This window comes from Haemaphysalis longicornis, unplaced genomic scaffold (genome assembly GCF_048455015.1).
Source record: "Haemaphysalis longicornis isolate Haplotype H1 unplaced genomic scaffold, Haemaphysalis longicornis Haplotype H1 scaffold_3, whole genome shotgun sequence".
Taxonomy (NCBI): Eukaryota; Metazoa; Arthropoda; class Arachnida; order Ixodida; family Ixodidae; genus Haemaphysalis; species Haemaphysalis longicornis.
The window spans coordinates 6,610,960-6,624,117 of NW_027526335.1; the positions used below are offsets into that span (position 1 = coordinate 6,610,960).

Genomic DNA, 13,158 nt, shown 5'->3' on the forward strand with positions numbered 1-13,158 from the left:
GAAAACAGATAAGACGGCCTCACTTGGCCGGACGCTGGCGACAAAACACAAAAGTAAACAAGACAGAAGGCGGGATTTCCGCCAATATGGCGCAGAACCAACTAGCCCAAGTTAATGCTTTATATAATCAAGACGAAGCTGCTTATTTGCCTTTTTTCGATTTTTTTTTCCGACAAGAAAACGTCAAAATTATTATCGCCAACCTCCCCGTAATATTTCTGCAAATTTACTCATTGCCACGTGGCTTATAGGTGCGGGTGCTGATAAAAATAACACGAGTTCTGTCCCTGCCATCGAAGCAGCTGCTTTAGCGGAAGCGTGGCATAGTGTTCGCAACTAGCTGAACGCCACGTTTCTGGGATACTTTCGCCGTTTGTGGCTTTTGAGGTCGAGAGCAGGTGCAGATATCTGCACCACCTGCTATAAAATAGTACGACACGTGCGTGCGGGACGGGCTTTCTTGTTTCATTTGTTCAGTGCAGGTCTCTCAGGCTAGAGCCTTCCTGTTGACTCTTATTATACCTTTTAAAATATTTACTTTAATTCACCAACCATTTTCGCCACGTCCTTTATGAAATAGACGCAGCAAAAAAAAGTTAGCGACTGTACCGCACAGTTTCGACTCCCCTTTGCATTGCTAATTTGGAGTGATAGGCGTATAAGCAATGGCAGCTACGAGACCGGACACCTCGAGGACGTATCTGGACCTGGACCAACCGGACCATCAAGTCTTTTGTACCTACGTTTTTGTAGACGGCACGCTAGAGAACGTTCGATGCAAGGTCCGGGTTCTCAGCTACGAGCCGAAATCTCCTGAAGGTACAATCATTTTCATCCTTTCTTTATAAGAAATTTATGTTTGATCACATAACCACGCGCTCAGTTACTTGTAGCTAACTGAATACAAAACATCGCCAAAAGACGGGACGAGGAACGACAACACACGGCGCTCACTTGCAACCGGCTTGCGAAATATGCTGAAGCAGATGAAGGGAGGAAGGCGAGAAGGAATCATTATAAGGAAAGTAAATATATAAAAAAACCCACAAAAACACAGGAATCATACGCGTGCATTGGCCAAAAAGTGAGCACTGCTGATACAGCATTACAGTATGACACGCGCGTCAAGAGGGGAGAGGCAAGGAAAGGCAATCATGTACAGTGCAAAGACCTGTATCGGTCAGACCGGGTGCTGTTAGAATGATCGACTTTGCGAGCATGCAAACACGTTAAAAACTGGCACTGGCAGCAATCTTGCCACACGTTGTCCCGACCATGGGTGCTCGCCCAGATTCCACGACCCGCGTGTTGCAAAACCATATAAGGGCCAGCGCGTAGATTTCTGTAACTCTACGGCATCTGTAGATTTACGAAGAAAGGAGATCCGCTATCTGAGTTCTTGCAAAAAACCAAGTCGGATTGTTTATTATTGCCTTTCCTTGCCTCTCGCCTTTTCGCGTGCGAAATTGTAACGCTGTATCAGGAGTTCTCACTTTTTGGTCAATGTACGTGTATAGTTTCTATGTTTTTGTCTGTTGTTTGATACATTTATTTTTCCTAACCCGATTTCTTTTCGCCTACCCTACTTCTTCTCCTTCGGTATATTTCGCAGGGCGCGGAATAAATCCACCATTTGCTAGTCAGCGCCTTGGGTTGTCGTACCTCGTCCCGTCTTTTAGCGCGGTTTTGAATTCACTTAGTATGCATCAACTAGGCCAAGCCACCATTCTAACGAAGTTTTATGCTAGTTACAAGGAGGAGCACTTTTTTTTTTCTATTTCTTCTGGTGTTGTTTAATAACACAGAGTTCGGGTTGATCGTCCAAGCTCCCGCACAGGAAGCGTGCCTGTTATGGAAGTCGTCCCAGAATGGCAACATACGGCACAGACTGAGCGACAGTTTGCCTAACAGATGCCGAACGGTATCCTCAGTCCAAACGGTGGTTAGTTTCTACTGTGCTACCAGGGACTTCTGATTAGTTCAAAAAACTTCTACTCAAGACGTGGAGGAAAGAGGTATTTAGGAGATAGCCAGACGGCAGATAGCCAGCCTTCGCTAGCTAGCCAACATCATTGCCGCCGGTTCTTTTGTGTTCTTTTTCTTTACAAAACTGGCATAAATTGACCCTGCGCGGGATACTCGGTACTTCTTTTTATTTTCCCTTCATGCCAGCCTTGGGCGATGAGGGCACCTGGTCACCTGTGGCCCAACTTTGATTTTACTTTTTATGACTAGCCTCCAAGGTTGTCATGGGAAGTAAATCTTCCAATTCTTCATTGCTCAGTGACTGCAAAAGCGGTGAATACTTGGCAAAAGCGGTACGACCTAACTCCAATAAGATTGAGGGAGCGAATAACAACAGTAAGCGAATTTCAAGGGCACAAAGGGGAGAGCATGTAAACATCGATCACAGCAAAGGGTGGTCATGTGGACGCTTTCGGGAAGATATAACAATAGCTGATGGAAGTCACTGCTCAGGCCGGCACATGAGTGTGACATGCCGCAGTTAAACATTTCTTTTGTCCTGAAATGCGTTGTAGCGGTCACAATCTGCTGGAGGCAAATGGTGACTACCAGTTACACCAGCATGGAATGAACAGTGCGACAGCGTGCACTTTTGGGATCCAGCGGAGCATCAGATGGGGAGTTGTTACTGGTAGAAAATGACTCCGAGAAGCAGCTTGTAGAGAAAATGGTAAAGCCGTTTCACTCCATATCAAAGCTCTTGGAAGTGCAGAGCAGTGATTCGCCATAACGGGCTGTGGTACCTTTATCCGCTCACTGCTAGCACCCATCGCGCTCTTCGCCTCCCTTACTCTTTTGATGAATTGAGCGGAAGTGTATCCAATGCAATTCAAATTTTCCGCCCTCTTAGTGCTTTCGCGACCCCTTCCTAGAAGAGCCCGAGCGGGAGTTCGATTCTTTTTGTGCTTTTTTCATCTGACACGTGCCGGAGCCTTACTGCGCATTTTAGAACGCGTAGCTTTTGGCTGCCACTTCTGGCTTACTATCCCAAAAACCAACCAAACGGGCGTTCCTCACTAAATGGACGCGGGGGATGCCGGTCGTTTACACAGAGTTTGCCTCAAATGTACCTGCAGTTTTCTTTGCGCTAAACAACGGGGAGATGTAGGACAAGCGTCATTGTTCAGGAGTATCGAAAGGTTATAACTATACAAACCACTTGTTTTTCGAAGCCTTTGTTTGGGTCCGTTACGTCGCTACTCCGCCTGGTTGCGGCGGTGGCTAGACAGCGTGAAAGCGAATGAGCTACGACGACAAGGCGAGACCCTAAAGTGCTCTGCACTTAAAAATCAAAGCCGTTGCACTCAATGTTAAAGCTGTAGATGAAAGTGTGAAATGTGAAAGTGCAGAGCAGTGATTCGCCATAATGGGTGGTGGCGCCGTTATCCGCTCACTGCTACCACTCATCACGCTCTTCGCCGCCCTGCCTCACTCCTCTATTGATGAATAGGCAATTAAAATTTCCCGCCTTCGCAGTGATCGCGAGCCCCCTGCCTGAAACAGCGCTAGCGGGAGTTCTGTTCTTTTTGTGGTTGGTTTATTTTCATATGCTGGAGCTGTTTTGCATCATTTCGAACGGGTAATTTTTTTCTTGCGCGACTGGAGCCTTTCTGGGGCATTTCGAAAGCGTTATTTTTTTCTTGCGCAGCCGCTTTTTCCGCTTACTATCGAAAACCCAACCCAACGAGCGTTCCTAACTAAATGAACGCGGGGGCTGCCGGTTATATACACAGATTTTGCCTAAAATGTACGTGTAGTTTTCTTTGCGCTCAACAACGGGGAGATGTATGACAGGCACCGGCGGTTCACGAGGTTCGAAAGTTTATGACTATTTAAAACGCGTGGTTTTCAAAGCCTCCGCGTGACTCCCTGACAACGTTACACCAGGCTCTACTTGGGTCCGTTATCTCGCTGCGCCGCCTGATTCTGGCAGTCGCTTGACATCGACCGTTAGCGAACTGCGACGACAAGGCGAGCCCTTATAAACTGCTCTACACTAAAGAAAGTGCTCCAAAGCTGCTGGTGGAGCCATGGCCTAGAGGTAGAGCGTCCGCCTCGCGTGCAGAAGGGCCATGGTTCGAATACTGGTGCCGGATAATTCCAACCGAATTGATGGAATTGCAGAATGAGGCTTGGGGTGCGGCCTCACCCCGGGGACCATTGCCGGTAACGCACTCCCTCACCAGAGCAGGATTGGCCACCCTGGTGTAGTAACGGCCACAACCTCACATGAATACGCCAATTAACCCACGGCCCTCAGTCTCCAGTGGCTGCGAAGCAACTGACCACGGCGGCGGCCAGACCTGTGACGCAGCAGAGGGTACTAAGAATCCCTGGAGCCGGGCAGGCCGCCATTGGAATCTGAACCTGGCAACGTTTAACACGAGAACCTTATCTAGAGAAGCGTGTATAGAGGTGTTCTTCGAAGAATTAAAGGGCATTAAATGGGATGTCATAAGGCTCAGTGACGTTAGGATGACAGGTGAAGCCCTTACGGGGCTGAAAAATAGACACGTCCTATGTTACCGTGGTCTAGTGGACAGAAGAGAACTGGGAGTGGGATTCCTAGTCAACAAAAGCATAGCTGGCAACATAGAAGAATACCGCAGCATTAACAAAAGGGCATCAGGTCTTGTAATTAGGTCCAAGAAGAGGCACAAACTCAAGGTGGTAAAAGGCTACGCGCCCACATCCAGCCACGACGACCAACTAGTTGAACGCTTCAATTAAGATGTAGAATCGGCAATTGCCAAAGTAAAAACACAGTATACCGTAGTTATGCTATGCTATGACCTCAATGTAGATATGACCTCAATGCTAAAGGAGGCAAGAATCAGGCTGGAGACAAGGCCGTTGGGAACTATGGTCTCGGCTGTAGAAATAGCCGGCGGGACCTACTAGTCGAGTTCGCAGAACAGAATAACCTACGCATCATGAATACCTTCCTCTGCAAACGTATGAATACCTTCCTCTGCAATAAAAATGAACTAGATCACATATTATGCCATACACCTGGTGTCGTGCAAGATGTGGAAGTGCTCGGTAGAGTAAGGTGGAGTGACCGCCGTATGGTAAGATCTCGAATTAGGCTAGATTTGAGGAGGAACCGCAACAAGCTAGCACGAAAGAAGCCGATTAATGAGCTAACAGTAAGACGTAAAGTACAATAATTCAGGATCGCGATGCAGAACCGATATTAAGCTCTTACCGAAGAAGCAGAGCTTACGACACAGGAAGCCGGCGACAACCTTACACGCATTATCACAGAGCGTGCCGTAGAAGTCGGGGGCACGATGGCTAGACAGGATACTGGTAAACTTTCCCAGGAGACGAAAGATCTAATTAGGAAACGGCAAACCATGACGATCTCAACCCCAGCTGACAGAATAGAACTAGCAGAGCTTTCGAAGTTAATCAAGCGTAAGACAGCGGACATACGGAAGTATAATATGGAGAGGATCAGACATGCTGTAAAGAATGGAGGCAGCCTGAAAGCAGTGAAGAGGCGTCTTGGCGTGGGGAAAAATCAAATGTATGCACTTAAAGACAAGCAAGGCAATGTCATCACAAATAGGGATAAAATAGTCACAGTGGCCGAGGAGCTCTATAGGGATCTGTACAGTAGCCGGGACATCCAGGATAATGCCGAACGAGAAAGTAGTTTAGAGGAGATAGACATCCCACCAGTAACGACAGAAGAAGTATGGAAGGCTTTGAAAGAAATGAAAGGCGGCAAAGCACCTGGTGAGGATCAGATAACAGCAGACCTCTTGAAGGAAGGTGGGGAAATTGTACTTGAAATATTGGCAAACCTGTATACGCAATGCCTAATGATTGCGTGTGTACCGGAATCTTGGAAGAATGCGAACATTATACTAATCCATAAGGAAGGTGGCATGAAGGACTTGAAATTAAAGCCGTTCCACTCAACGTGAAAGCTGTCGTAAATGCAGAGCAGTGATTCGCCATAATGGCCTGTGGCACCGTTATCCACTTACTGCTACTACCCATGACGCTCTTCGCCTCCGTGTCTCACTTCTCTCTTGATGAATTGAACGGAAGTTTGTCCAAAGCAGTTCAAATTTCCCGCCTTCGCAGTGCTCGCGCGCCCCCTGCCTGGAACGAACAGCGCGAGCGGTTCTCGCACGTGCCGGCACCTTACTGCGCAGTCCACAACGCGTTGTTTTTGGCGGTCCCATCTCCCCCCGAGGGGGACTCGAGTAAATGCGTCGCATAGGGGGTGGGTGTATTGCGTTAACGTTTAGTGTTCTGGGAGTTGTGGTAGTGAATGCGTTGTATCAGCAGCTTCTTGACGTAGTTTTAATGAGTCAAGGATATAAGGCGCGTTCATAGCCTCCCATTCTGTGTCAGTTTTGTGGCGCAGTGGGTAGAGCACCATGTACATTGCGTTCCACCCGCAGGGTCGAGGGATCGAAACCAGGCGACGGATAGTATTTTTTTCTATAGTGTAGGGGGAGGGGTGCGGACAACGACGGTACGGACTACGACGGACGTCAACGCGGGTGACATCGTGAGTTACTGAAATGCTCTGTATTTAAAAAATTACAGGCCGATCTGCTTACTGTCAGTCGTCTACAAGGTACTCACCAAGGTAATCGCAAACAGAATTTCTGCCACCTTATATTTCAGTCAACCTAAACAACCAGCAGGTTTCCGTAAAGGCTATTCAACAATGGATTATGTTCACACGATCAATCTGGTGATATAGAAGTGCGCTGAGTATACTGAACCCCTATATATAGCCCCCATATATTATGAGAAAGCATTTGGCTCGGTCGAAACCTCAGCAGTCATTCAGGCATTACGGAACCAGGGGGTAGATGAGCATTATGTAAGAATACTAGAGGATATCTACAGTGGGTCCACAGCTACCATCATCCTCCGTAAGGAGAGCAGCAAAATACCTATCAGGAAGGGCGTCAGACAAGAAGACTCAATCTCTCCAATGTTATTCACAGCATGTTTACAAGAAGTATTCAGAACGTTGGTTCGGTACAGGTGGGAGTAAGGGTTAATGGAGAATACCTCAGTAACCGCAGATTTGCTGATGACGTTGCCTTTCTAAGTAACTCGGGGGACGAATTGCAAAGCATGCTTTCCGCACTGGACGAACAGAGTAGAACCGTGGGCCTGAAAATAATATGCAGAAAACCAAAGTAATTATCAATAACCTCGGGACAGCCCAGCGGTTTGAGATAGGTGGCAAGGCAGTGGAAGTGGTAAGCGAATATATCTACTTAGGCCAATTTGGATAGAAGGGTAAGAATGGGTTGGAGTGCATACAGGAGACATTCTCAGATAGTGAATGGCAGCCTACCATTGTCCCTGATGAAGAAAGTGTATGACAGCTGCATCTTACCGGTACTCACCTTCGGGGCAGAAACTTGGAGGCTCACTAAGAGGATTCATCTTAAATTGAGAACGACTCAGCGGGCAATGGAGCGGAAGATGATAGGTATAACATTAAGGGAAAAGAAGAGAGCGGAGTGGGTCAGGAAACAAACGCGTGTTAAGGACATATCTGTAGAAATTAAGAAGTAGAAATGGACGTGGGCAGGGCATGTAATGCGAAGGCAAGATAACCGTTGGTCATCATGGGTAACAGAGTGGATCCCTAGAGAAGGCAAGCGTGACAGGGGGCCGCAGAAAGTTAGATGGGCAGATGAGATCAAGAAGTTTGCGGGGATAAATTGGTCGCAGTTAGCACAGGACCGGGATAATTGGAGATTAATGGGAGAGGCCTTTGCCCTGCAGTGGGTGTAGATAGGCTGGTGATGATGGTGATGACTAAAAAAAGACCAGCTGAATCGTGTGGACAACCTAACGCAAAATATGTTGGTCGCTAATGTTTATTGGCGGTAGCGGCAGAACTACATCAAAGCAGGTGCTTATACGTAGAAGAGAGTTGTAACAGCATAGCTGTTTAGGCTGACGTAAATACGTACGGCGTTGAGAGAAAAGCCCGAGCGCATGTGAGCACGTGCCTCGCGGCGACCTCCCGGCGTCGTCCAGGTTTGCGCGTGGTTATCCCGCATGAGGAGCGGGATAACCTTTGTCCTTCTCGTCGTGTAGCGACCGGCGCGCCACTGGACCGCCGCGCCGAAGACCATGACGACGAATCTGTCAAGTCACCACTTCACAATACACATGTGGAGACGGCCACCAGGCAAGCTTACGAAGAAGAGTAGGTCTGCCGAGGCGAGGACGCGATGCAAAACGATTTGCCTTACGCGGCTGTGCCGTCGAAAGACGACGACGAAAGGAATGACGACGATTACCACTGAATAAAACACCATTCATACTTTAATGGTGTTTGCTTAACAGTGGAGTCCAAAACGACTTTGTACTGCGGGGGTGCGGCTGCTGCCTCTCTCCTGAGATCCGGTCTCAGTGTGGGGAGGAGCAGTGCAGACCACCAGTTCTGCTGATTCTCCAGCCTTGCCCCAGTAGTGCAAGCTCCGCCAATTTGGCCTAGTCGCCATCGTCCTCGTTAAGGGTTGTGAATGTAGCTTCTAGTTCCCAGAGCGTGTTTTTGTACCCTTTCAAAATATCGATGATTATATTTCGGTATTTTATTCCAAAAAACGAGAGAGAGAGAGAGAGAGAGAGAGAGAGAGAGAGAGAGAGAGAGAGAGAGAGTAAACTTTAATTAAACCGAGAAAATGCTTCAGAGAGGTGTCCTCATTCCAGGATGCCTTGAGCTCGGGGCGCGTCGACAGTCCTTTCGATCAGGCGCAGCTGATCTTCGAGGCCGGAGCTGGCCGAGGCTCTCCTCCAAAGCTCCGTGGAAAGGTGGATGTTAGGGGGGTCTAGGGTAGACTTATAGCAGCCACCCACTATGTGTCTGAGAGTCCCACAGAAGCGGCAAAGTGTGTCCGGTCAAAGAGGTGAAGTCTGGTGAAATGTGGGAAGGTGTTGACCTGCAGGGCACGCAATAATTTTTCCTGATCCCTCGGTAGCAATTTGTGGGGTGAAGAGTACGTTTTACAGGACAGCCTATAGTTCTACGTAATTTCCTGGTAGGTGACAAGAGGGTGGACGCGCTCGGGCTCGGCTTCGGCTTCACCAGCGCTGTCTCGGCGGGTCAAATCTGGAGCCTGGAAAAGTAAAATACCAGGCGTTACAAAACAAAAAGGAAATTTAAAGAATCTGCAAAAACTGCACACCGCGTCCAGACAGCGCGGTGTCCGCTGAACTATCTGGCTGATATGTGAAGCGAAGCTAAACATACAGTTAAGGAATGCTTCAAGGTCCATACCCTCGTAAATATTTGGGGACAATCATTATCAATACTATAAAAAACGAGAAGGGATGTGTCTACCAGCTGTAGAGGGCGACTGTAGTTGTTGATGGCTTTTGAATTTAGCGGTGCTCAGCTCACCGGTTCGCGAAAGACGAGGTCTTGTTGAAGGGCGAGGAAGTCCTCGATACAATTAATTCATTTTGTAGACGTTTACGCCAACAGCGTAGAGAAGGAAAGATGAGTGCAAATATAGGTGGATACCTTTTAATAAAAAAGAAGTGAAAGGGGACCAACGTGCACAGACAGACGCCTGAGCCACGCCTTTGGTTGGAGTGTAATCGACAGATTTTAAACCATCCATACTTAAGTACCAGAGAGCTGATTAAGCAGATTAGTGTTCAGTATTGCAACTAAATGAGAATCTTTGTCACGGAGTAATAGTTGTTTGAGAAACAGTTGGTGAGTGATGGATTCTAATTTTTTCAAAGACCATAGTTAACTACGCCAATCTGGACTGTGTCTGTAACTGCTCCAGAAGTCTACATCAAAGAGCAAGCAAAATTAGCTGTCGCTGATCGTCGAGTAATGATTGTTGCAATAATACTTCTCCCGACTGCTTTTATATTGCGCAGAATGTCCGGAGATAACAATCTGCAGAATTGGAAGTGAGCAGTCCGCAAACGTGGATGTTGACTCGGAGGTGATTTTGGCTCCAGTGGCACTATTCAAAGATCCTTTCCTCAGGGGGCGAAACAAGCTCGTCCTCTGTGAAGTTGTGACTACAAACCGGCAACCAGAACGTAAAAACTTTGTTATTTGTCTTGAAAACCGTGGTTGCATGCGGCAGCATGCTTTCTCACCCTTCGAATTGGCGTTACATTATGGTGTTGCAGCATTTTTTTACAAATCATTGATGCTTCTTGAGAAAAGCTGTGTCCGTGAATCGGAGCGCTTAAAGGGACACTGAAGTGAACTTGTCAAGGTCCCGTTTTTGCTTGCACTGCGTAGACTGGCTCAAATTAGCACACGTTTCATCGTTTATCCGGTTGACAAGTCGGTAATTATTTTACAAAGCGCGAAAGAAGAAAAACTACCACGCGTGTTTTGCGGCGGCCGCACCAACTAAAGGCTGTGACGACGGGGGGAGACGCACCGTGATTGGGCGATGTCCAAGATTAGCATTCAAACAAGTTTCGGTTTCGGTTCTGTAAAACAACATGCTTGACATCCGACGGCATCGTTGATGGGCATTCTCTATATCTCAGTGATCGTCGCACCGCGCTTCTGCCATGTTGTCGGCTGTAAAATGCATAAGCTAAGCCTCCCAGGAAAGCTTGGAATCGTAGCAATCACTAGCCGAGGGCTATGCAGTGGATGAACGCCCTCCGCGTCCCCGCAGACGCTCAAATGCCATGCGCTTTTCCACCATATTTGGAGCTTGCCTCACTCATGCCTGTATCGTAAAAAGCGTGTTCGCACCAGGCCAAGGGTCTATTGATTCTGGCCTGTTCCCACTGCCCGCAAGCAATCGGTGCTTATGGCAACAGCACGCCAACGAGAATTTGCTAGTGCGCCAGTGTCAGCCTGCGCGCGTTCTGTGAACTAGTTTGTAGTACAGCAGTGAACGTTACGGCCCAAAAAAGGCGAACTCAGTATAGAAAACATCGGCCGAAAATGAAAAATTCTACTTATAAAAGAAAAAGCTTGTATTCCCGGGGACTCGAACTCATGACTTGCAGAACACTTGTAATAGCATATCTAGCGCTCCAGACCGTGGAAATAAAAGGTATATAATGTATAACCAGTTTACACTATTATTTAGTTTTAGCATTTCAAGGAGCTTAGGAGACTGTTTGTTGTATTGCGCTCGTGCAGTAAGCGTCCCCCAAGTTTCCACAATATATCACGTCTAGCAATTGCATTTCTTAGACGAAAAAGCGTTCGCAGATGCGTAGTCGTGCTGCTGACCGCTGTGGTTGTTCACCCAGCGCAAAAAAGTGCTTCTCTCACCCTAGTTTTACGCTGTACGGTAAAAATATCAGTTGATTTTATTTCCTTAGTACCTGTATTGACTTCGATGACTCTTCCTCCGCCTTCAAGTGGCCTTAGATTTTTCTACTAGCGTATCAGTCATGTGCGCTTCTGCAGGGTTAGTGTGGAGCGACCTGGACAACAAACTAAAGAAGCGCACATTATTCCATTCACAAACGTGTCGTGGCTTAGTTTCAACTGAGCAAACGATCTACGACGACCCGTCGGCGGCCGGCGGACTAAGCGCAGGACCATAAACGCTGGGCCGACCGACTGAGCAGTGCAGTAGCGCAGTCAAGCCAAGTCATCTCCTCCTCACGTCACACGAAAACGCCACAGAAAATGGGCGAGGGTACAGGGAGGAGGACAGCACTTTCGAATTGATTTTTCTACTAAATAAATTCGCGTAAACGCGCTCAGAGTGGTCGAAACAGGGCCAAGGGACTCCTGACTACACTTTGCGCTCGTAATCCTGCAATGTTTACAAATCACTTCAGTGTCCCTTTAATGGCGATATTGCAAATATTAGAAAGAAAGAAGAGATGGGCACTGGTAGCTGCTGTCTAGTATCATCATCATTGTGCAGTTCTGTCTCACGGTCCCCGCTTCGGTTTCTTCAATGAAATGGTGCCGTGACCAGGATGGGTCGCAGCGTCTTCGTCGGCAGCGGCAGTGGTTATGCCTGGGAAGGACCTGACCCAACGTTTCAAGATTGCTTACAGGACGTCGTCTACCGCAGCAGAACTGGTCGGTTTACGCGAAGCGCTCCGCATCATTTCTTGTGAAAGGCCACAGCAGTGGATTATTTTTTGAGACTGCAAACCAGCGCTGCAGGTACTAAGGTACACAATGAAGCGAGGCGCGTACAATCAGCTGACCACTGATGTCGCTATCCTGTTTAAAGAGTTGAATGAAAAGGGCCACACGGTGGTGTTTCAGTGGATACCAAGTCACTGTGGCATCGCTGGAAATGAGTTGGCGGAGGCAGAAGCACAGCAGGCACACCACAATGGAACTCTCCTGTCTATACCGATCACAAGGCAGGATGCTAACGCGATACTCTATGGAGCACGTAAACAAGCTGCAGCCTTGCATTCGTCGGACCCGCAGAATCGACATGAACGCCTTCACAAGCTCGATCCAGAGCGGAAGTTCTGGGTCAGTCATGCTCCTCGTCTTCGCCGAAGTCAAGAGACATTGCTACACAGGCTGCGTCTTGGAGTAGCATTGACTCGGAAGTACCTTCACACAATCGGACGAGAGGACAGCCCAGACTGCCTTCTGTGCGGTTGTCGTGAGACTATCGAACATTTGCTTAGTGCTTGTCCAAAGTACTCTAGTGAACGAATGAACCTTGAGACAGCTTTACTACGCTTGGACACTCGCCCTCTGTCCGAACAAAAGATTTTGGGCACGGGGGCTGACAACAGGAAGCTATAGCCGTTAAAGCCCTGCTTACATTTCTTGGTGACTCCTCTTTGGATTCTCGCCTCTAGGTTGCGACAAAATTGAACAGACTGCGAAATAATGTCTGAGCAGTTTTTTTTTTCATGGATGATAGTCATGTGCTAAAAAGTGAACTAGTCATCTGATTCAGCGCCCCGTTGTACGTGAGACGTTTATTGGTTTTACTGCTTGTACATAGTTCATTTGTCGCTTTCAGTGTCATTTCCCATACCTTCCATATTCATTCCTTTCTCTTTCTGTCCTCAGTACCCTCCCCCCAGAGGGAAGTAGCAGGCCCAAGATCAATTTCTCAGGCCGACCTCTTCTTCTTTTCAATAAACGTTTACTCTCTCTCTACACACAGTTGAAGAACGGAGGGTGCGGACCGCCAT

At 47.8% G+C, this 13,158-nt stretch overlaps 1 protein-coding gene across 1 annotated transcript in view; it reads left to right on the plus strand.

Annotated features, from left to right (window-relative positions):
- Positions 1-327: 327 nt before the first annotated feature.
- Positions 328-13,158, plus strand: part of LOC144173900 (glutamine synthetase, mitochondrial-like) — a 28,443-nt gene continuing 15,612 nt past the window's right edge. Inside the window, exons 1-2 of the mRNA XM_077702223.1 lie at positions 328-819; positions 9,922-10,089. Of these exons, the coding sequence (XP_077558349.1) occupies positions 666-819; positions 9,922-10,089 (322 nt within the window). The 5' untranslated portion in view covers positions 328-665. The remainder of the gene's footprint in view (positions 820-9,921; positions 10,090-13,158) is intronic.